We start from the raw sequence: 21,692 nt of genomic DNA on the forward strand, positions 1-21,692 counted from the left end.
CCCAAAGTAAATCAACACCTTACTTCAGGAAGCTGTTGTAGGAAATGACTGTTTATCTCAGCCTGTAGCACTCCGCCCCTTGATATCAAACAGGCTTTAATACATCTTTGTCACTTCAGGCAGTGACGTGGGATACAGCACTGCTTTTAAACTCTTTTTGATGGAATTCACATATCTTAAAGCTTTTGCAATTTAAGAGCTGGACTTTTGTTGCTGATTTGAGAAATCAGTGAAGAGCAACTCATATCAGAAGGGATGAAACAAGTAAAACATTTGATGTAAACACCTAGAACATGGTTTCACATTAAGTTGTTTGGAGTAGAAACCAACTGGAATAAGACACAGGAATCCACAACCTATTGAGAGAAAGCAACACCACAAAGGATAGAGTGGACTCATCTGCCTTTACATATATATCAGGTGGAAGCAGAAGAAATGGGTTTTTACCAATAAACACACGTTACCCATTACGTCTTGTTCTTGTTTTACTTTGTTCACTGTGCTTTGTATCCACTGATTTTAATTGTGTGTCATAGGTTAGCAAGCATAGTCCCGGAAGGGACGTCCTTGCTAAGGGGTGCTTACAGTTTCCTCTGGGAACTGATAGAACCTATCAGCTGGCCAGTTTGAATATGGACAATTCTCTAAGCCACTTAAAGTTGTGATCACCTCTGTGATCCACATTTAAGAATAGGCAAACTCCCCCTCCTCCAAGCTCTCTCTCGTTTCTGGTGCTGGCACAGGTGGCTGCGGGCCCCGTGTGGGGGCCAGCGGGCCCAGCCAGGCCCTGCTTGGGCCAGGCCGGGCCGGGCCACGGCCATCCTGGAGCCATGGACCTGTTCCAGCCGTGGAACCCCCCCACTGCCTTGCCGTGGGCAGCCGGAGCGGCTCGGCTCTCCCCCCTCTCCACTTCGATAAGAAAAATTCAACATTCCAGCTGCAAAGCTGCAAGGCCGAGGTGAGATTAACCCTTTTATTGCTGTGAAGAGCTGAAAACCTGAGGGAAGAGAGAGAGGAGATGCTTAAAGCTGAAATTCTGTTGTGAAGCTATGATATATCAGAGTATCCTGTTGTAATTTCATGAAGATATGGGGGGGTGGAGTGTTCAACTCGTAAGCAAAAGCACCTGCGCTGAGATAGGCAGATGCCAACGCAGCTGTAATTTCATGAGAAGTTTGGACAGGGAGAGATGGACCAGATGAGGACTTTTGCTCCAAACGGGAAAGGAGAAAACCTCAGTCCCTAGAGATGCTCCCAGAGATAGTCCTAAAGATGAAGATGATGAAGACCCTTCGCTCCCAGGGAAGGAGAAGGGCCTCTGTTTTTGTTTCTGAATGGCTCAACCTTAAAATTGTACCCCAAAAACTTCAAGAGTGGACCCTCGAAAGCAGTTGTGGGAAAAGCTGCAAGTCAGGGGAAGGGACTCACATGTGAGCAGAGAGACTCCTCTTCCTAAATGGACTGAACAATATTTGGAAGTGGGCGGCTGTCTCGTTGTGATAATGCTTTCATAGCACGAGCAAGAAGAGACTTCTCTTTCTAAATGGACTGAGCAAGGTTATTATGGAAGTGGTAAACAGACTGAACATCTTAAGGGTTGTCTTTTTACATTGTCAGTGGGAGAAGGGAGGAAGGTGGGGAGAGGAGGAGAGTTCTGAAGGTGGTATAATTTTTTTTTTTCCCTCTTTTAGGTCTGTTAATAAACTTCTTTATATTCTTTCAAGTTTGGTGCCTGCTTTGCATTTCTCCTAATTCTTATCTCACAGCAGATAAACAGTAATGAGTATTTTGGACCAAACCACTACATTGTGCTAAAATAAAAACCACTGTGGTTTTACCTCTTTAAAACAACAAAACTACTGAAGTAAAAAACATTACATATAATTACATACAGTAAATAAATTCAGTAAAAAAACAACCTAACCCCCAAACAATACAGACAATATAAACAATACAGATTTGGCACTTTAGCCGTGTTTTACTAAGTACCACTTTCCACAGTACCATAAGCAATGCTAAATCCCAAGTAAAAAAAAAAAGACACAACCAAAAATAACCAAACAAAAAAACCCAGTAAAACCCAAACTTTACAGTGTTCCTTTCTATCAGGCAAGAAGGGAGGGAAGCACACAACAACAAAGCACACCAATAAAAATATCTACTCTTTATCAAACGTACCTTTCCACAAGGAAATTCATAGAAAAAAACCCTACCACTTATAATTTAACACCAAACTGTCTTCCTGGCAACCAAGATCACAGGTTTATGCTGAATACAATCTTATGTTCAAACACTGAGATAAGCAGCATTATCCCAAAACCCAAGAGAATCCCAGCATTCTGTAACAGGAAGTATCCCCACCGGCTACATCCATGGTCACTGGCATCATTGTGGAGCATTTCAGGTACCTAAACAAACACAAAAGTGTTATTAAATGCCTTCAAAATAAACAGTTACTTCAAAGCATTAATTCTTAAGCTGTGTTAAACAAAATTCAAATAGGTGTAGTCACTTACCATATCCACAAGAGCCACGTACATGAACAAGCCAGCAGTAAGTGCAAATATCCACATTGAAACGTTGTCTGCATAATGACCAATAAGGATCCCAGTTGCCATTCCAAGATAGGCCAGCATAGCTGACAGAGCATTATAAAGCACAGCTTGCTTGACAGTCATACCAGCTTTGAGAAGTACAGCAAAATCTCCTAAAACAGGAAAAAAAAAACCTCAAAGTTTTCATTCTCGGGTAAGTATTGCAGCGTTTTCTCACTTACAGTTTTCTTACTTACAAAATGACTATGCTATTTTTATGTTGGCTTTTGCCTTATTTTTTTCCTTCATAAAATCAGAAATCACTGAGGGACCAAAAATTAAAGGGTGCAAATGAACAACAACACAGCAGCAAATACTCTAAATTTATAACCTTAAAGTCATAGCAATTTTGAAAAAAGCAGCTTTTTGCTGAATTACAGAACATCCTGATTTGGACATGACCCACAAGGATCATCAGGTCCAACTCCTGGCCCTGCACAGGATACCCCAAGAGTCACACCACATGCCTGAGAACATTGTCCAAACACTCCTCAAACTCTCAGGCTTGGTGCTGTGACCACTGCCCTGGGGAGCCTGTTCCAGTAGCCAAACACCCGCTGGGTGAAGAACCTTTTCCTGATATCCAACCTAAACCTCCCCAACACAGCTTCAGGCCATTTCCTTGGGTCCTGTCACAAGTCACAGGACAGAAGAGATCAGTGCCGGCCTCTCCTCTTCCTCTCAGGAGAAGTTGCAGACTGCAATGAGGTCTGTCCTCAGTCTCCTCTCCTCCAGGCTGAACAGACCAAATGACCTCAGCCACTCCTCACACAGCTTCCCCTCAAGGCCCTTCACCGTCTTTGTACCCCTCCTTTGGATGGTCTCTAAGGGCTTCAGATCCTCAAGCAGTTTGCATTTAAACCACCTCTGTAAAATGCTGCAGTACCTGATATGCATGAGTGTTTCTAAAATAAAATATTCCCACTCAATTGCATACTCAATTTATTATCCTGTAACTACTCTTTGTACTTTTAATTTGTTTTATAAATTTAAAATAATTTCTTTATTAATTTCTGTAAATGATCCTTAATGTCTTATTTTTACTCAAAGGAATAATAGACCACCAGCCAGAAACAGATTTCTGCAATTCAGAACATATTTTTGTCTAAACAAGAGTAATATAAGCTTATTATTTGAAAATAAAACAGATTCTTTATAAGTTATCTCCAGTTAAGGTAAACAAAAGTGATTTTCAAAGCTGAGTTGAGTAATTTGTTACAACAGCTTTTCCTACAAGCTATTGCAATTAAGATGAACTGGTATATTACGAGCATTGTTTAGCATTAACAATGATACAATTTTAATCCCAGCTAACCTCAACTAGTCCCAATTGTTTCAATATTCCTATGCCACTTCATCTCCTCTGTTAAAGAAGGTATTTCCTATCAAGTTTTCTATTTTGATTAAAGAAGTATGATTTAAATTTTAAAATATTTTTCTTATTTCACAAACCAACAAAACAGTTGCATCTAAAATTACCAGATTCATAACATTAATTTACTTTGTATATCTGAACTAACAACACTTAGTATGTGTAACTAATACAAGTTCCACGACTAATACGAACAAGACTCAATTCCTCCCAACCCATAAAATCAGGTATGTTTTCTCCACCCTAATGTATTTCTGTATAACATTACTGTACAAGTATATCAAACTGTTTATATAGAGACGGTTCAATGTTTACATATACTGGTTTACAAGCTCCATTAAATGAAACTGAACGGTCTACCCTCTGGGGAACTAAACCTTAAAAAAGGTGAAAGCAAACTGTTCTTTCTTCTTTCTATACACCAAGTATGACTGTGACCATGACAGCTAAGAAATAAACACCAGTTGCACATCCGAAATGATTTGACAACTGGAAAGATCAGCTTCGTCTCGAGTTCAGCTAAGCAGATCCACCCTGCTCTCACCAGCTGCCCTTCAGAAGGGCCAAATACTGAGCTCAGATTGTAAGACATGACAATAATGTCTCATGGGACCGCACACGAATTTAAATCACTTGAGCTTGAAAGACAAACTGTTTTCAGAAAGATTTCTAAGTAGTTTCAAGTTTAATTTAGAGCTACAGCAAGTCTTTGCAAGACTTAATGAAAAAGCAGCAAATGTTATGCAGAACATACTTTGACTAATCGTGACCTTGCTTTTAGCAGCACAAGCACGAGAATAAAATTAAGGGGAGCTGTGAGAAAAATAAATTCTGTCATGTGTTCTTCTGTAATTCACAACTTATGTTATATATAAGGAGAATAACAACTACAACTAAAGGGGACAGAAAAAGCTGCAAGTAACTGCAAGAGACAGTTTTAAACAAAGTAGCTGAAATATTTCAAGTTTTAAAAGATTACTTCAATTAAGAAATGGTTAAACAGTCTTTAAGCAAATCAGAAGTATCCTTTGAATAGACAACCTGTCAAGGATGAAGTTTTTTGATCAAATTTTGTTCTCCCACATGCACCTATAAGTACATACACATACAGCATATGGAAATGCTGGGTTCTTACCTAGCTCATGAGGTAATTCATGGCAAAATACAGCCACAGAAGTGCTTAAACCACTAGATAACCCTTCAGTAAAGGCTGCTCCTATGAAGAGACAGGGAAAAAAAGCAAACAAAATGTTACTGCATATTCAGACATCAAGTGCAGAAGCATTGTTGCACATGCTTGTGTCATATTAGGACATATATTTCACTAAAATTATTTTTGTGGAAGCATTTCAACTTTAACTGAACAGTTGTTTGTGATTCTGAAGAAGCATTTTGAAACTTAAGAATCCTACTATTAAAGAAACCACATTTCACTGTGTTACTTCTGAACGAAGCCAAATACATTCCAACAACACAACCCTTCCCAAAAATGTAATAAATGGAAATACTGTCAGAAAATAATTTTTTTTTTTTAATATACAAAGGGAAGAAAGCAGCTCAACTGCACCTGACAAGTCAGACACTTTAAGAAAGGAAAGTCAAGCCAACAATAAGAGAGGCTATGAAATCAACAGTGACAGACCAACTTTTGGCAGCTTGCTTTTAAGTAACTACCACACTTTAGGTGGAGAGAAAAAAAAAACCCAAACCCACAAAAAACTCTTAAACTAGTCCAACAATCCTCATTTTTCATGTCTTCTCTGCTCCTCTTGTTGCCTGCCATTTTTCTTGTTTGGCAGCAGCTCAGGAGAACACAGCACACTGCAGGGCTGCAGAGCTGAACCACAGCTCACACACAGCATGTCAGGTCCCCAGCTGCATAGAGAGCCTCTCCAAGGGTGCAGAGCCTCATCCAGCTTCCTCTTCAGCTGCTACCAGGAGCCTGCCAGCAAACAAGGTGCTGCCAACAAGCAAAGAGGCACGAGGCCATGTCACAGTGGCTGGCACACATGGGACCCAGAAGTACTGTTCCCAGAGGAAGCACTACAAGGGCAATGACTCCACTGGAGACAATCCCTTCTTGTCACTGGGGAAACTACAGGCTGACCTAACTCTTGAGGGAGACACTGCTACCCAGGTCTTAATGTGCAAGAAATGACTGATGCTCCTCCCTGAAGTGATGACAACAGCAGCAACATTATGTCTGGGATGTGTGCTGTGGCATCCGAGGAAGAGGATGCAGGAAGTGGTGAGCAGTCATCTTTGGATGAGTGATAAACAGCATGAGAGGGTCTCCAGGAGAGGCTGTACAGAGGCAAGAGCCCAAGCCTCTCAGATCAAAGAGGAAGGCAGGACCAAAGCAGGAACCATGAACTCTCAGATGGGTAACATCTGAAAAAAGTCAAGCGTGGCAACAGGAAGAACCTTCTGTGCCCACTTGCAGCTACTGATCTGAAGAACATGGTCATGACCCTGGCAGCAGTGAGAGGATAAATGAGTCCTGCCTTGCCCAGCAGTTCAGTACATCACATTAGGGCCAGCAGTACAAAAAGAAAGATTTTTTTTTTATGGATAGGAGATGCCCTCCTGTGCAGGACAGAGACAGACCTGCTGACCTATTGCCCAAGGAAGTTCACTGGTTGCCCAGAGACTGCCTGAATGATGCTGTGGAGAAACCCCCAAAGCTTCTCTGGTGTATCACAGATAGATACCAAGTGCCTACAAAGAGACAATACAATTGACTTTGGGGATTTTTCTGCCTACCTACATAAAGGGGTTCCTTGACCACAGCGAGCTCCAGTACAAATGTACGAACTGCGGTTCCATGTGTCTATTTAGTCTCTTGGCCAACATCAAAATAACACTAGGAATAAGGTTATGAATCATGCAACCAAGAAAAGGTGGTGGATAAGCCTACCTATGAACACAGGACATCACCATTCACACAAGAGTTTTCAGCTGTGGAGGTAACAATACTGGGCACACAAACCAGGATGTTCCTTAATTGTATTGGTAATGGTTTCCTACTATAAATGACAAAAAAGCCAACCAGGATTAGCATTGTAACTGACCTGCTGCTCAAAAACAAGGAAAAACTGATGGCAATACAGCAAAAAATGCCATCTTGTGAGCATGAGGTACCTGAGTTCAGGACACAAGAGGAGGCTGGAAGAGGAAGAAACAAAATTAGGACTCTAGGCTTTAACAAAGCAGACTTTGACTTTTTTGAGGAATTGCAGTGTAGAATGCCCAGGGAATCAGTCAAAAGGGATAATGTGCCCAAAAGGGGTGGCCAGTTTGTAAAGCACAGAGATGCACGAACAAACAAGCCTATTTGTGTGGGAACACTCGCAGAAGACGTGCCCAGCTAAGCAATGTGTCCTAATAAATTCAGATTCAAAAAGGAAGCACACAAGAAATAGGAACAAAAACTGGCAACAAGGAAGTCAAAAGCAGTGGAACAAAAGGGAGGAAGATCAAAGCCCAGCTAGATCTAGAACAAGACACAAAGGATAACAAGAAACAGTTCTACAAGAATGTTAGCTGAGAAACAGAGTTCATGAAAAATTTGGGTCTGCTGATAGATGAGGAAGGGAAATAAGCAGTAGACATAACAAGAGGCAAAGCACCAGCACAGCCTTCATCTCAGTCTTTGTCAACAAAGCCAGATCCCAGCTCCACTCCAGAAAGAAAGAGACAGCAAACCACAGAAGCAACAGTTCAGAGAAATGCAGAAAAAACTGGAAATGCTCAGGTGCATCCCAGGTTGGGACTCACCTAAGGGTACTGACAGAGTTACTAGTGTGACTAAAAAGCTGCTGTCTGTCATGTGTGGAAAACCATGGCTAGAGAAGGCCACAGTGGAACTCTGGGAAAAGGATAACATTATTCCCATCTTTGAGAAAGGCAAAGAACAGGACTCGGGAATGGTCGTTGTCATCTCAGTTCCTGAAAAGATCACGTTGAGTACCCTCTAAAAATCCCTCTGCAAAAGCTGAATCCAGCTTGAGGAGATAATTGACCATAGAGATGGTGAATGTAACAGAACTACAGTAGGATTAACTTTAGTAGGATTTCTGACACTATCTCCTACATCAGTCTCATCTGGGCAAAGAGGAAATACAGGCTTGCACAGTGATGGACTGCTGGGCTAACAGGGCCTGGTGGCTGGTGAGTAAAAAGCAGAGCTCACCAGGACAAAGACTGCAACCCATTTTCTTCAGTATCTTCACTAATGATCTGGATAAAACAGATGGCGCCAACAGCAAATTTGGGGGAAAGTGGGGAGAAAGTAAGGGCTGAGGTGACACACAGAGCACTAGAGCTTTAGACAAGACCATGGCAAACTTAATTCTTATGAAGTTCAGAGAGGAAAAGTAAGAAGTAATCAAAATACAAGCTTAAATAGCAAGAATATCTCTTTTTATTTTGTCACTGCTAAAAAGAAATCCTGAAATGTTAAAAAACTGAAGATGAAATTAATATATCTGGCATTATCCCCTCTCAAGACACTGATATAATAGCATCACTGGTATCTTAAAATAAACTTTTAAGACATGACTTCTCTCAAAAGCTAAAGAAAAAAATACATATGCAAGACCAGTGTAAAAATAGTGTTCTGCATTTTACTTATTTAGTTGTAATTACACATAAAAGTTCAAATCACAGATGATCCTTTTGCACAAGTGAGTCAGATGCAACTGTTCCACATCTTAATAAAAAAAATAAGCACTTTTAAATCTTGTTCCTACATAATTAGCACAACAGATTTGAGGGAAAAAGTAACTGATGAAACTTATGAATAACGAATCACATGGAGTACATGAACTTAAATGAAGGGTTATGCTGGCTAAAGCTATCTTTACAGAAGCTTCACATCTTTAAAATACAGATGAACTACTACACAAGTAGCACTGGCATTTTCACACCACCATCAAATTGATGTTTTCCCATAATACTTTTAAGCACATACAGAACTGAAAGAAACCCATGTTTCCATTAGCCTGAACAAGCTACACAGCAGGACTTCTGAAAGCTATTGCTCACACTTGTTCAATAAGCCTTTATTAACCTTTCTCATACTTTTCCCTTCATAACTATAAAGTCATAGCTCCTTCCCAAATCTCCCTAATGCCAAGAGGTAATTGATTCTGTGTGCCATTTGTATGCAAATCTTCCTTCTACCACATTTTCACTACTGATCTGCTCAAAAATTTACATTTCATGCTTCAACTTTCATCAAAAATGAGATTAAATCAGGAAGTCTCTTTTCACATTATACTTTGAATTGACTGAATCTTAACAACTGCAAATATTGCTGTGAGAAAATAGTTATTATTGTGTTTCCTCTTCAAACACCAATGAACTTTTTCCTACAATAAAATCTACAGAGAGACTGATAGCGCTGAACTGCCTCCAGTATGCTAAACAACCTGGAAATAAATCCAGTACCTGTAAAGATTAGTCTTAAATACAATAGTCAAGATCAGGAAAGATTAGCATAAGTACTGAAGGTTATTGATTTGTCTTCACTTTTGTAACTTATTTTGACCTTTTAAATTCCAAATATCTGTAGTCTAATTCTCCTCCTAGGAAAAACATGAGAGAGTTGACAAACCTGAGCTCCCAGACAGAAGTCCGAAACAAAATAACCAATCTACTATTTTTGTGATAAAGAAGTATTTTCACTGAAGCATTATCAAAAAAGACTGAGCAACTACACACATTAAGGAAAAAACAGGGGCATGAACTAATCAAGAACAAAAAGATATATGTTTTGTTTATGAGTAAAATAACTGTTTATACCTGTTCAAATTTTTAAAAAATGGACTATTATGCTCAACTTTAGGAACAAGATTTTGAGTATAGTATGACCACTGTAACAGAAAATAAAATTTGCAGGCTAAAACAGATTGAAGCCAGGGCCCCATCTCCCTATCCACCAGTGCTCTGGAGGAACGCTGATGTGTAACCAGGGCCCAGTACAGGCAGGCAGGCAGATATGCCAAGTATAGAACCGGATATGCCAAGTATAGAACCTGACCTTGCTGCATAACAAGAGAAGATGAAAGACAAAAAGAAGAAGCCAATGATACCAGTGGCCTGACTGAAGTGAAAAAACACAGTTACTTTGTATGTGATGAAAAATTACAAGCTTTCCATAAAAATAATTAACATTTTAAAAATTGCTGAGCACTTGCAGGCACTGAAATACAAAGCCAATCTCAAATATTTTTTATAACCCTAGCTTTAGTTTTGAGAAATGTTAGCTCTAGCTCTTCAAAAATAGGAAATGAAGCCCAGTTTATAGATAATCGAAAGAAATACAGCTGCAAACATATAATTTCTGTTTCATTTATCACTGACCTCCAGGTTGTTAAGCTGGAGATTTTTCTTACTCATTAAGGTGATGCTCTGAGGAAAAAGTTTAGGCTTCAAAGATCCTCTGCTAATTAGCTACATCCCTAGCAGAGGTAAGAGGCAGCTAGAAGACTTCACTGCTTTCACATCCAGGAAAGCTGCAGCGTCCAAGTTAGCACTTACCAATTGCTAGTCCATCACTAAAATTGTGCAGTCCATCTCCCATGATCACCATCCATGCCAGAGTTGCTATCCCTGCGTCCTTCAGTTCTTCGCGTGAGTAGCGCTGACTGTGGCTGTGGGGATGATGGTTCTGATGATGATGGTGATGCAGAATGTGATGGTAGTCATGGTGATGGTGACTAAGATGATCTGTCTGTCCTAGAGTATCGTGCAAGTGAGAATGGCATTTGTTTCTACAGCCCCTGGACACATATTCATTGTCAACCTCCTCTCGATGAGAATGAGCTATCATCACTTCTTCTTCCTCTTGTACAGTTGGCTGCTGAGAAATGAAGGTTGATGGATCTTGAGAGTCTGTCCCTAGATAGCCCTCAGGCCCTGTTACAAAAACCCAGAGTAAAATGTTACACATTTTAAAAATCACCTAGGAAGCAAAGATTCAATAAACAGTTTGAATATGTGAAGTAGTAAAGAAGTTTAGAAGTTGAGACTGATAATCCAACTTCTTCCACCAGAAGATTTTTTTGAAGGGTTTCCACAACTTATTCAGATTTCAGAGATACTTCCCAAGAGATCAAAATAAGGAAAACTTCTAGCTTCTGTCCCCTACTGCTGAAGCAGCCCTTATATTATGGCCACAAATGCTTCCCAAAAGGCAAAAAATCTTTTAATCTAAGACCCATTGCAATTTAAACACAACAGCAAAAGGCTCCAAAGTCTCAGTTTCACAGCATGAAGACTGTTAGTTCAATTTCTTCAGAAAAACCAACTATCTGAAAAGCATGTGCCATTTACTTATCTCAGGGCTGAAGAAAAAGGATACAGAAGATTATGTTACAGATAATTTCAAAATACATACAGGCACTTGAGTTTAACATCTGGAAAATAAACACTCAAAAATAAAGTCATCAATACAGACTATGAAATACCCTCATATAAACATTGCTGGCACAGTACAGTTGGTTATTTTAACTAATTTCTGAAACTTGATAAATTCTTCCCCTGCAATTAAATTAATAAATACGATTCTTTTTTTTTTCTACATTACAGACAAGCATTTCATTAGTTATAAGATTACTCTGAAAAACTGAGCATCTCTTTTAGCAACAAGAGCCAGCAAGTAACTAGTCAATCAGTTTTGGCTTAAAGCATGATCTTGGGGACACATGGTCATTTGCACTCTGAACGTTGAACTTCAAGTATTGTCTAGAATTTTATATTATTACCCTTATAAATAAATAATCAATCAAACTAATAAAATCCAGACTTAGGGTACCCAGAAATCTAAATAATGAGTCATACATATAACATCTAGCAGTCCAAAGAGAAGTGTAGAAGTCAGTAGGCAGAGCTGTATTGCAACCTTCATGGAACGACTTCAACTTCTGCTGCTAAATCCAGAATTAAAAGACTTAAGGTTCCAAAACTGTGCATTCACTACTTCTACTCCACTGATCCTTTTTAAAGGAAAGCAGCAAATAGAGCTAGTGCTCTACATATCAGCACAGACTGGTTCTGTTTTGAAAACAATTCAAATAGGCAGTGATCCAACCTAAAGTAAGAAGCAGATCTATGAGCTGCCATCAGTCAGGTGTTTTTTAAACAGTGCTGCCACAAAATAACAACTGTGTGATATTAATGGGACTCACGATCATCTGTATCCAACTTTTCTTCATTCGCTGAAAACTTCTTACTTTCTCCATCATCTTCATTTTTTTTCTTATTCCAAAAGAAAACACTGCAGTTATGAATATTTTACTTATTTTTCAGGATATACGTGAGCAACATTACATTCACATTTATGCAGCCTGCACAGAAAGAGGACAACACAGAAGCCGTACAAAGAGTGTAGAATACTAAAAACTGAACTAGGTAGAGTAAGATGACAAAGGTTCCTCAGTCTCCATAGGAGGGAAGAAAAAACAAAACAAAACAAAAAAATCACCACAAACAAACCAACCCACACACATAAATGCGCTACATTTTTCACAAGAAAAAAGCAGGTTTTCATCTGAGAAGCGAAACACATCAAATGCTGAGTAACTTATTCTGCTGATTCTTTTCTATCAAAATGTCAATATAATGGTTTTTTATAATGTGCAGAAGGAAAACCAAGCAAAATCTCTACTCCTTGCTAACACAAGTTTGTATCACAACACTTTATGATCAGTGACTCAGTATTTAGGAGGGCATAATTAGTCTAACAGGAAATCCATTCCTTGTGGCTGTGAGGAGACAAAATTCTTGCTTTGCTTGAAACTCTTCATGTTCCTTCCTGTCAAACAAATTTAACTAGAGATAGGGAAGGCTCACTGTTAGTTTAGCTTCCGTATAAACCACACCAACACAACCTCCCATGATCAAAGAGCTTACATGGCATCTGCTCTGTGACTGTTGCCTTAATGACCAATTAAACAAGAAAACTAAACAGAGATTATCAGTCTTTGAGGCAGCCTAGCAATTAGCTGGTTTTAAACTAAGTAATTAGTATTTACTAACTTTCTTCAAGCAAAGCTTAGGATTGGTTGGAACCAGATGACCTTTAAGATACCTTCCAATCACACCACCATGATTCTATTATATCACCAGCTTCTGCTTCATCTTTCTTACTGAGTAAACTTTGCTATCATTCTTTATTCCTGGCTATACTGGTCTTTAAAAAACTGTTACCAGTAAGTGGCAAGTTATCAACACTTATGACCTGCAAAATTCAGTTACTTATCTTACACATAAAACCCAGCATAACAATCTGAGAGCTGCACTGCTCTTTTTGGGGGAGAGAAGGGAAAGCAGCAAGGGGCTTGACAGACTGCATTTCCACATAGAATGCTATTCCATGACATCACTTTCTACTGCGTACTTGGATGCTTATTTATGTAAGCACTTACTGCCAACCCTTATCTGTCTGTACAAGTGCCCTCCTCAACAGCAGTACGGTAACTGTACAATGCAAACTTATTGCACCCAGAATTGGAATTAAAATAATAAAACCAGTTCAGATAGTTATAATTGTCTCAAGAGGTCAGAAGGAAGTCAGTAATGAAGTGAGTTCTTAAATCATAAATCACTCTGAAACTAAAGATGCAATTGGACATTTGCTTATTGCACAATTCACTGCGATGTCAAAGCCTGTACTATATTGCCTGGTTATGGAAATAGTTACGAGCCCTTAATAAAATGGCCACACAAAAATGTTATCACATATTTTAGAAGTGTATGTGTCCCCAATATGAATGAAATTCTAACACTAATCCAGTCAGGCATTGCTATTAAATCGAAAGATATATGATATTCATGAAAGGTTTTTTAATAATGTGGTTTCAGAAATGAGCATGCAATACAATAGAGCTTTAAAGTAATAGTCCCCCTACCTTTTTCTTCTTGTCTTTAAATTGCTTTATTAAAGTGATCAAATGCTCCACTAGAAACATGAAGTACAAGCCTCCAAGTGCTGTAAGTCCTTTCCATGTAGAATCCAGGTAAGCGCTCTCCTCTGTACTTTGAGAAACAAGGTGTTTGTACATAGAGCCTTTTTGATCAAGCAGAGGGTTTTCCTGGTGATGGTGATGGTTTCCATGAGACTAAGGGGAGAACCAAAAGGGGAAAGTCATTATATTCAAAAGAACTGTAACATAAGAAACACAGAAAGTATTCTTCACATCATTTTCCTCATGTCTGGAGTCCAGACTTGACAATTTTCACGGGGCAAAGGCTCTGCTTACAGACTCAAACAATTACAAAGAAATCCATTGATTGGAAATTTGTTGATAGGAAGAAACATTGCAAGGACTGAGAACAGGCCTGGCACTGACACACTTACTGAAGCTGCATGGACACTGCTTAATCCAAGGTGTACAGCTGCCCCCACACAAACTCCTGACACCATCAAGAAAACCACATTTTAAGCAGTGGTCACAGCCAGCACACCAGTTAGTTTCCCATCTAAGAAAACTCGCAGATGTCAAACAACTTCTTTTACAAGGAGGTTGGCTGTAATTTCCTTCTTTAAAGAAAGTCTGACATTTTTCCCCTCCTTGCTGGATACTGGTATGTTCAGAAATAAAGTAACTTTTTGCAGATCTCATTCACACACTTCGATTTACATAACCTCACACAGCAAATGCAAAATTAACTGAAAGGAAAAAGAACCACCTGATGGACTACAGGCAGGACTGGGAAAGCACCACAGAATCTGCAGTCACTTTCATGTATCTTATTTGAAAGCTGGAACAAGTTACTTTTGGGAGGGGAAGAATGCCTGTTTAAGAACTTCAATAAAGGTAAAAATTTAGCAACCATATTCACATTTCATTGTCCCTATTACATAACAGCCATTCCAAAATCAATCAAGTAGTATTTTCCCCAGGACTTCAGAAATGCTGGATTCTGGTAAAATGAAAAAAATCACAGTGGGTAAGCCATCAACATGAGTGGCTTATAACAAAAAATAGTTGATTATCCATTTCACATTTAAAGTGTACAGTAAGCAATTTCCACTATCTCTGAAGTGCATTAAACTGGGGGGTGGGGGGAGGAAGAAAAAAAAGAGGAAGCACTACAATAAACCCAAGAAAATTTATGCAAAATTCTTGCATGCAAGGAACAATAAAGGGACATGGCAGCACATATGACTAAGAACAGGAAATAGAAAGAGGGATAATGCTGTGAAATTCTTGCACTTTTAAGGACTGTGAAATGAGTAATACAGATGTTCCAAATGGAAAACCCTGCCACCAAACAACCTGCGTAACAGCATTGAGAAACGACTCACCAAATGGGTATTAACTAATAGGGATTGAATTTGTCACTAATACATACAGCTGCCAAGTTCTCTGCTCTGAGACAATGAATGAAACAGTAACTAATACTTACATGTGGAAGGAGGTGCAAGAATGCATCTCCACTCAAGGTCCCCACAGCCAATGCCACAAGAAAACTCAGAAGAAATTTGAAAAATACTCGATTCATCAGTGGTACCAAAATAACACCCAATAAGGAAAGAAAGCTGATGATGGAGATGGATATAAAGCCACCAATCCAAGCTGGTAAAAAAAAAAAAAAAATAGTAACAACAGAAAGTAACAGCAGTACATGATTTTGTTTGTTTAACATTTCTGTTATCAAGCACACCTGACCACTCAATTAATCAGATGTTAACAAAAGGTATGCCACACAGATTTCTCTCTTAGTCTTGGTGAAGTGCCAAAAGAGAATGACACTTCTTACAACTATGAAATAGGTTTCTACGATTTATAACCAACATAAACATTTTTCCATTGAGCTTCGATGTTACGAAAAAAATCTCAGCCTACCTATTTCCAGAGAGTAACTTTTTGGAGGAGTTTCAGCTTTTTCTCTAGTAGCATGGACTATGCAGTATTTGCCATCAATCTGATTAATAAGAGCTGGACAGAGATAACTAAATTCTGTAGCAGTCAACAATACTTGAGTGCCTATTCCATGTGACTGCATCAGTTTGGACGCATTGGAGCACTGTGGAAAGAGATATGTTAAAGATTAACCAGAACCAAAACACCACGATACATCTTAAAAGAACTGCAACATCCCATCTTAATTGAAATGCAGTGGCACCACATGAAAACAGCTATATCAACACAACTCAAAAACTGGTAACAAATCCATTTAGGAAAAAATGTACTTCCACCCAAATCCTGTCCCAGAAAGCTGGTTTGGGAGTCCAGGTAGACGATACGTAATTATTAACTGATTCTCAGCACAAATGGGTCAGACGTTTTGCTGTATAAATAGAAAAAGCCTAACACTCTTCAGTCAGTTTTAAAGGCCACCTAAGGAAGCATTAACAAGGTCAAATACCTTTTTGTAGCAGTGACTACTGCAGAAAAGTCTTGTACAGAGCATGTTGTACAAACACTTCTGCCAGTAAATAGCTCCCCACTGTGCAACCTTAGTCTCAGTGGGTTTAAAGAGCAGCAGTACTTCTGCTCTGACAGTACAGAACATAGCACCAACTTGTGAATTCAGCACCCACCATCACATGCCATCCCCACCCACTCACAATTACCTGGCACGGCTGCAAATATTCAGACCCCGCATGCTTTTTTAAAGCCTTTAATGGAAAAGGATCTGACTGTTTAAGCACAATGTCTACAACACAACTATACTCTTTATCAGTGCTAATTTTTACTATTTTAAAGTAACACGTGACATTTTGCCACAATCTTTTGTAGAGTTGTTTTCTACATACAATCGTAAGATGGGGAGAGGAAGGTGTAAGAGGAGGACGGTTCTACACTATCACAGTGTGAGACAGCTTGGACAAGAATCACAGTACCTTAACTAGATTCCTTACTTTCATCCGTTAACAGGAAAACAAGAGATTCCTGATTTAAGGCAAGTTTAAAATTGTAAATGTTTTTCAGTTTTAGTAACAGTTAAGTATTTAGTAACATTTAAATATATAAATCATAAATGTCTTAAACCAAGTGTACATTTATACTTAATTTTCCTCTGAGCTTGGGAACATAACACCATATTCCCTCAAAATATTAAGTTCCAAGGAAAACTGTTTCCATGTGTTTGGCTATGGGTATTGTTACACCACAAAACTTGCACCCAGGCAAATAATAAGCACCTGAAAAATAAGCCATGACAACATTCCTGGTGGATCTGGATTCCTGAGAATACAACAGAATCGGCCTCACCTCTTGAGCATTTTGTTTTTTCAGTTTAGAATAGAGGTAACTCCCTCTTTCCAATTCCTTGGGAGAAGTACGAGATTCGTTTGCCCTGCTGGCACCAAGCCAGGTGGCATTGCGGCCCCCTGTGACATTAACAGCACCAGGGCCAGCCGGAGCCACACGAACAACCGTCTTGACTTCTCCAGGCTGCACGTTCTGGAACTCGGCGTGGCCGCCCGTGGAAGCGGAGATGACGGACGCCGTGATCTCATGAACCGTGTTCTTACTGCGCACAAAGTTCTGCTGGCGTTCCACGCTCTCGGCTTTGTGAGGCTCCTTCGCGTGGCTGTTCCTGTGGTCTTTGCTGGCATCAGATTCATGGTTTGGACAAGCAGTCTTCTCAGGGCTTTTACTCAACGAGATGTGATTACGATGAGAGTGATGATCATGGTCATGGTCGTGATGGTCATGACTGTGGTCATGATCGTGATCGTGGCTTATTTTAATCCTTTTCATTCTATCTATTCCGATGTTCTGGAGCAGTTTTCTAAACCCATCAATTGACAGAGAATTGTTTTCTCCATAACGATTAAAAAGTTCTTGAAGGTGCAACTTCTGTATTAGCCCTGCCAAGTCAGTATTAACACCCACTGTCTTTTCTGGAAAAGCTCGCTCTGAGGTATGCACAACAGTAGCTGTCTCCACTCCATGGTGATAACTTTTACACAGCAGTATGGAAAACGATACAAAGAAAATAACTGATACTGTACTCTCCATTGCAGTTCCTTTTCAGTAGTGAAAATAATCTGGAAAAAGAGGAAAATTTAAACAGTTTGCATAAAACTGATCACATCGTCCTCTGTAACATACATTCATAATTTGCTTAAACAAAAAGAACACAACAACCAACAAAACCAAGACCTGCTCAAAGTATCAATGCAGCAACAGACATTTAAATTTCTTTCGCATTCAGCACTTCTCCCAGATGTGTTGCCTCAGGCAACAGAGGAAGCTGAATACCACAGTGAGGTCACTGGCCATGAACACCTCCCCAGGTGCCAGCTTGCCTTTGTTTAGCTCTGCCTGAGTCACTACCAATACAGGCTAAACAAGGAGAGCCCTCAAGGGTGCACCAACGAAGTTCTAGGTTAGAGTTTTCTAGTGCTTAAAAGAAGTCCTATAATTTCTCTCTTAGCAATGAATAAGTAGCATAAATTACATGTTTCTGCTTAAAAATCGAAATTCCCAGCCTTTCATTACTGGATTTCCCAGAGGTTTTGGCAAACCAGCTGGGCGAGTGTTTCCAGCACTCCACAAAAATTTGGGTTTTTATCCTGTCACGTTCTGTCTTTGTTTTAACGTTAGTGTCGCACGGCTCCTGTCACCAGGCAGACACACCATAGCTGTGGACCAGATGCTCACAAGTGTGAACGTTTGTGTGTTTCATTCCATAAATACTCCAGGAGGGCTGCAAATTAACTCCTATGGAGACTGTGCGCAGGGCTATGCTGCCTCAGCCCTTTTCCAGGTAGGCACGGAGAACCTCCGTTTCCAAAAATACTACAGTCAGCCTGAAAAACCCCACACCGCCGCTGGAAAGAGACAGCTGCGAGGGGACCTCGTCAGTATCCGTAAGTATCTGAAGGAGAAGTGCCAAGAGGATGGATCCAGGCTCTTCTCGGCGGTGCCCAGCAACGGGACAACAGGCAACGGGCAGAAACTGATGCACAGGGAGTGTCCCCAGAATGTGAGGAAGAACTTTTACTGTGCGGGTAACCGAACTCTGGAAGAGACTGTCCGGAGAGGATGTGGAGTCTCCCTCACTGGACATATTCAAGAACCATCTGGACGCAGTCCTGTGCCACGTGCTCTGGGATGATCCTGCTGGAGCAGGGCGGCTGGACCAGACGCTGCACCGTGGTCCCTCCAACCTGTCCCACTCCGTGGCTGGGACCCGCGGGAGCCCGCTCAGCGCCCACGGCCCCCACTGCGACCCCGCACCGGCGGAGGCGGCCCCGGCCACCCGCGGCTGCGGCGGGGCCCAGGCCCGGCACACACCGCGCCACGAGAGGCCGCCGGGGAAGGGGATGGGGGATGAGGAGAAAAAGAAGCTCGAGGTTACCTCTCCCGCCGCCGGGACGGGCTGAGCCACACCACCGCCGCCGCCCGCCCGCGCCGGCCGCGCCGCGCCCCTTCGCTTCCCTTTCCTTTTCCGGGAACGGCGGCCGCCGCGCCAGCGCCGCCTGCTCCAGCGGGAGGCGGGGCGGCCTCACGTGGGGCCGGGCAAGCGCGGCCTCGACGGCGCCCGGGGACACCCCCGGCGCCTGCCAGGAGAGGCCCACCAGGACTCTCTGCGGCCAGGGGCGGGGCAAAGCCAGCGGCGAGGAGGAGGGGCCGCGGGAGGAAGGCTGGGTCCCGAGCGTCTGCCTCTTTCTGTAAACACTGAAGTTTGGATTTAGTGTTTCGTGCGAGGTGCGAAATACTCCCCAGAGAGTTAAAAGGATGAGAGTCAGATCCCAGAAACCACGAGTTATTCAGGGCTGGCAGCGGTGGCTTGGATGATGGCGCTGGGTGTGGTAGCATTCCTTAGAGGCTTGGAAAGGGTTTTGTACGAGGACTCCCAGTCGTAAAAAGAGTGCGTGTGTGGGCAAGCAAGGGCCGGAATTGGGTTGGCTAGTTGTAAGCAAGGGGTGCGGGCAAATGGCAAGGGATGTCGGGTTTCCAGGCATCCACAAGGCCTTTGCGGTGGGCGCTGTTTGGCCCAAGCTGTCATTATAGTTAATGATCGGGCAAAAGAATCACTGTGTGCACGAGCAGACAAGGGACAGTAAGAACGGACTGAGATCACCGTAGGGAAAGGCTTGAAACTTGCTAAAAGCATGTTGTTTTCTTCTGGAAAAACATGCTGTATTTTTGAAATGTTGCTTTGCTGTACCCCTTAACTAGTCATTAACCCTTCACCACTGTGAGTCCCAGGCACAGGCTCTTTTACATTTCCTTTTTATTCCTCCACCATTTCCAGAGGTTTTTTTTTCTCTACCATCACATGATTGATATTGCTGGTAAAGTGGGTGCAGCTACCCATCCCCGCTGCCTCTGGAATTTGGCCTCTCTTGTGTGATCAGTTGCCAGGGTTTTTCAGCTTGCTGGAGTGTGAAGACAGCACTGAATCCTGCCCTAGTTATCTGACTTTACTGATGACTTCTGAATGTTATGACAGTGACTTAAACTTAACATCCAAACGATTTTCAGCCATCTTTCTCCTGCTGCCTGCACTCCTGACAGTGCCACCTTGCTTGCCAGTCAGGAGGTGACAGATGTCTCTTCTTTATGTCTAATACCTCCCACTCTGAATTAAAGCTCTTTGTTTATGAGTTCAGCTGACTGAAGGACAGAAGGGAAGTATGCATTGTGAACAGCTCCAACAACAGAGAGCAACACATCAGAAGGTTATGGAACAGAAGTGTTCCATGCACTCGCTTTTGAAGTACTGAAAAAATTCTTGTCACTCAACCTTACTCTTTTTTTTTCTTTTTTTCCTTTTCCCCTGGAGGAAGAGAGGGAGGCTATAAATGCAGGAGTGGGTGGGGTTTGGTTGGTTGTTTTTTTGTTGTTGTTTAATTCTAATTCATTTTGCATGAATACTGTTTACCAGGTGCCTTTCTGTTATTTCAGTAACACAACAATTATGCCTAAGATGCTAATGTTAGGTGTTTGCTTGTGGAATTTTTTTTTAATCTTTTGAAATTACAGCTGCTACATGATGCAGCCTCTTTTTCTAGCCTCTTGCATGCATCCACTGTCTCTGTTTCATTCTTTCAAATCTGGAGTTTACCCTCCCATCTTGTCAAGGTCATTTACAAACTGAGTGTTGGAGCTTAGGTCACACGGAGCTGGTCTTCAAGTGCTCTCTTTTTTTATTTAATTTGAGTAGTTAAAGCACATCAGCAAGGAAAAAGAATCCGTTCCAGTAAAAACAATTCACCTAAAACACTTATTTGGAGTAAAACTTGAGGTCAGGTCTGTTTTAACTGGAATTATCTCAGTATGTTTATCTTATGGTAAAATTACAGCACTTTAGTAATTTTTTCCCATTCTGCTATTTAGTGTCTTAGTCTGAATACATATCCATCCATGGGCTCTGGAGTAGCTGTGATTGAATAAAACAAAGGTCTTGGTGACCCTTTTGGATGGCTTAATGAATGTATAAAAATCTCTCAGCCTGTGGACGAGTGGGAAGCATTAATTAGAGTCGGTGGAGAGCAAACCAGGAAGCAGCTTCATTGCTGTCTTAGTCCATCATGGAACTGCATCTTAACTGTAGCCTGTAGCTCCAGGCCCCTGTTACAAAAAGGGCATGTTTGGAATTGAAAAGATCGTCTTTGTTGGGATTTTGGGGGAGGGTTGTTTGTTTGTTTGTTTGCTTTCAGTAGTTGACAGCCTTTTCAGCATGGAAAATAGATGGATCAGGAAGAAGAGGATGGAAGTGGAAAAGCTAGTGAAATAATACTGAGTGCTTAACTG

At 41.0% G+C, this 21,692-nt stretch overlaps 1 protein-coding gene across 1 annotated transcript; it reads right to left on the bottom strand.

The window, feature by feature from the left end:
* Window positions 1-1,865: 1,865 nt before the first annotated feature.
* On the bottom strand, window positions 1,866-19,386 carry SLC39A6 (solute carrier family 39 member 6). The gene is made up of 10 exons (XM_039549646.1): window positions 19,291-19,386; window positions 17,193-17,974; window positions 15,822-16,002; window positions 15,382-15,551; window positions 13,881-14,090; window positions 12,159-12,228; window positions 10,510-10,887; window positions 5,102-5,182; window positions 2,517-2,707; window positions 1,866-2,408 (listed from the first exon to the last, which is right to left on the bottom strand). The coding sequence occupies exons 2-10, from the start codon at window positions 17,943-17,945 to the stop codon at window positions 2,256-2,258; spliced, it is 2,187 nt and encodes a 728-aa protein (XP_039405580.1). The 5' UTR covers window positions 17,946-17,974; window positions 19,291-19,386; the 3' UTR covers window positions 1,866-2,255.
* Window positions 19,387-21,692: the final 2,306 nt, after the last annotated feature.

The sequence above is a fragment of the Corvus cornix genome, chromosome 2 (assembly GCF_000738735.6).
Source record: "Corvus cornix cornix isolate S_Up_H32 chromosome 2, ASM73873v5, whole genome shotgun sequence".
NCBI lineage: Eukaryota > Metazoa > Chordata > Aves > Passeriformes > Corvidae > Corvus > Corvus cornix.

Excerpts from the sequence above, each read along its gene's own strand:
- SLC39A6 (XM_039549646.1), bottom strand. The coding sequence starts at position 17,945 with ATGGAGAGTACAGTATCAGTTATTTTCTTTGTATCGTTTTCCATACTG. Across the intron at positions 10,888-12,158 it reads AAAGTTGGATACAGATGATC|GGCCTGAGGGCTATCTAGGG; the intron begins GTGAGTCCCATT and ends TTTTTGTAACAG. Across the intron at positions 2,409-2,516 it reads ACGTGGCTCTTGTGGATATG|GTACCTGAAATGCTCCACAA; the intron begins GTAAGTGACTAC and ends GTGTTTGTTTAG.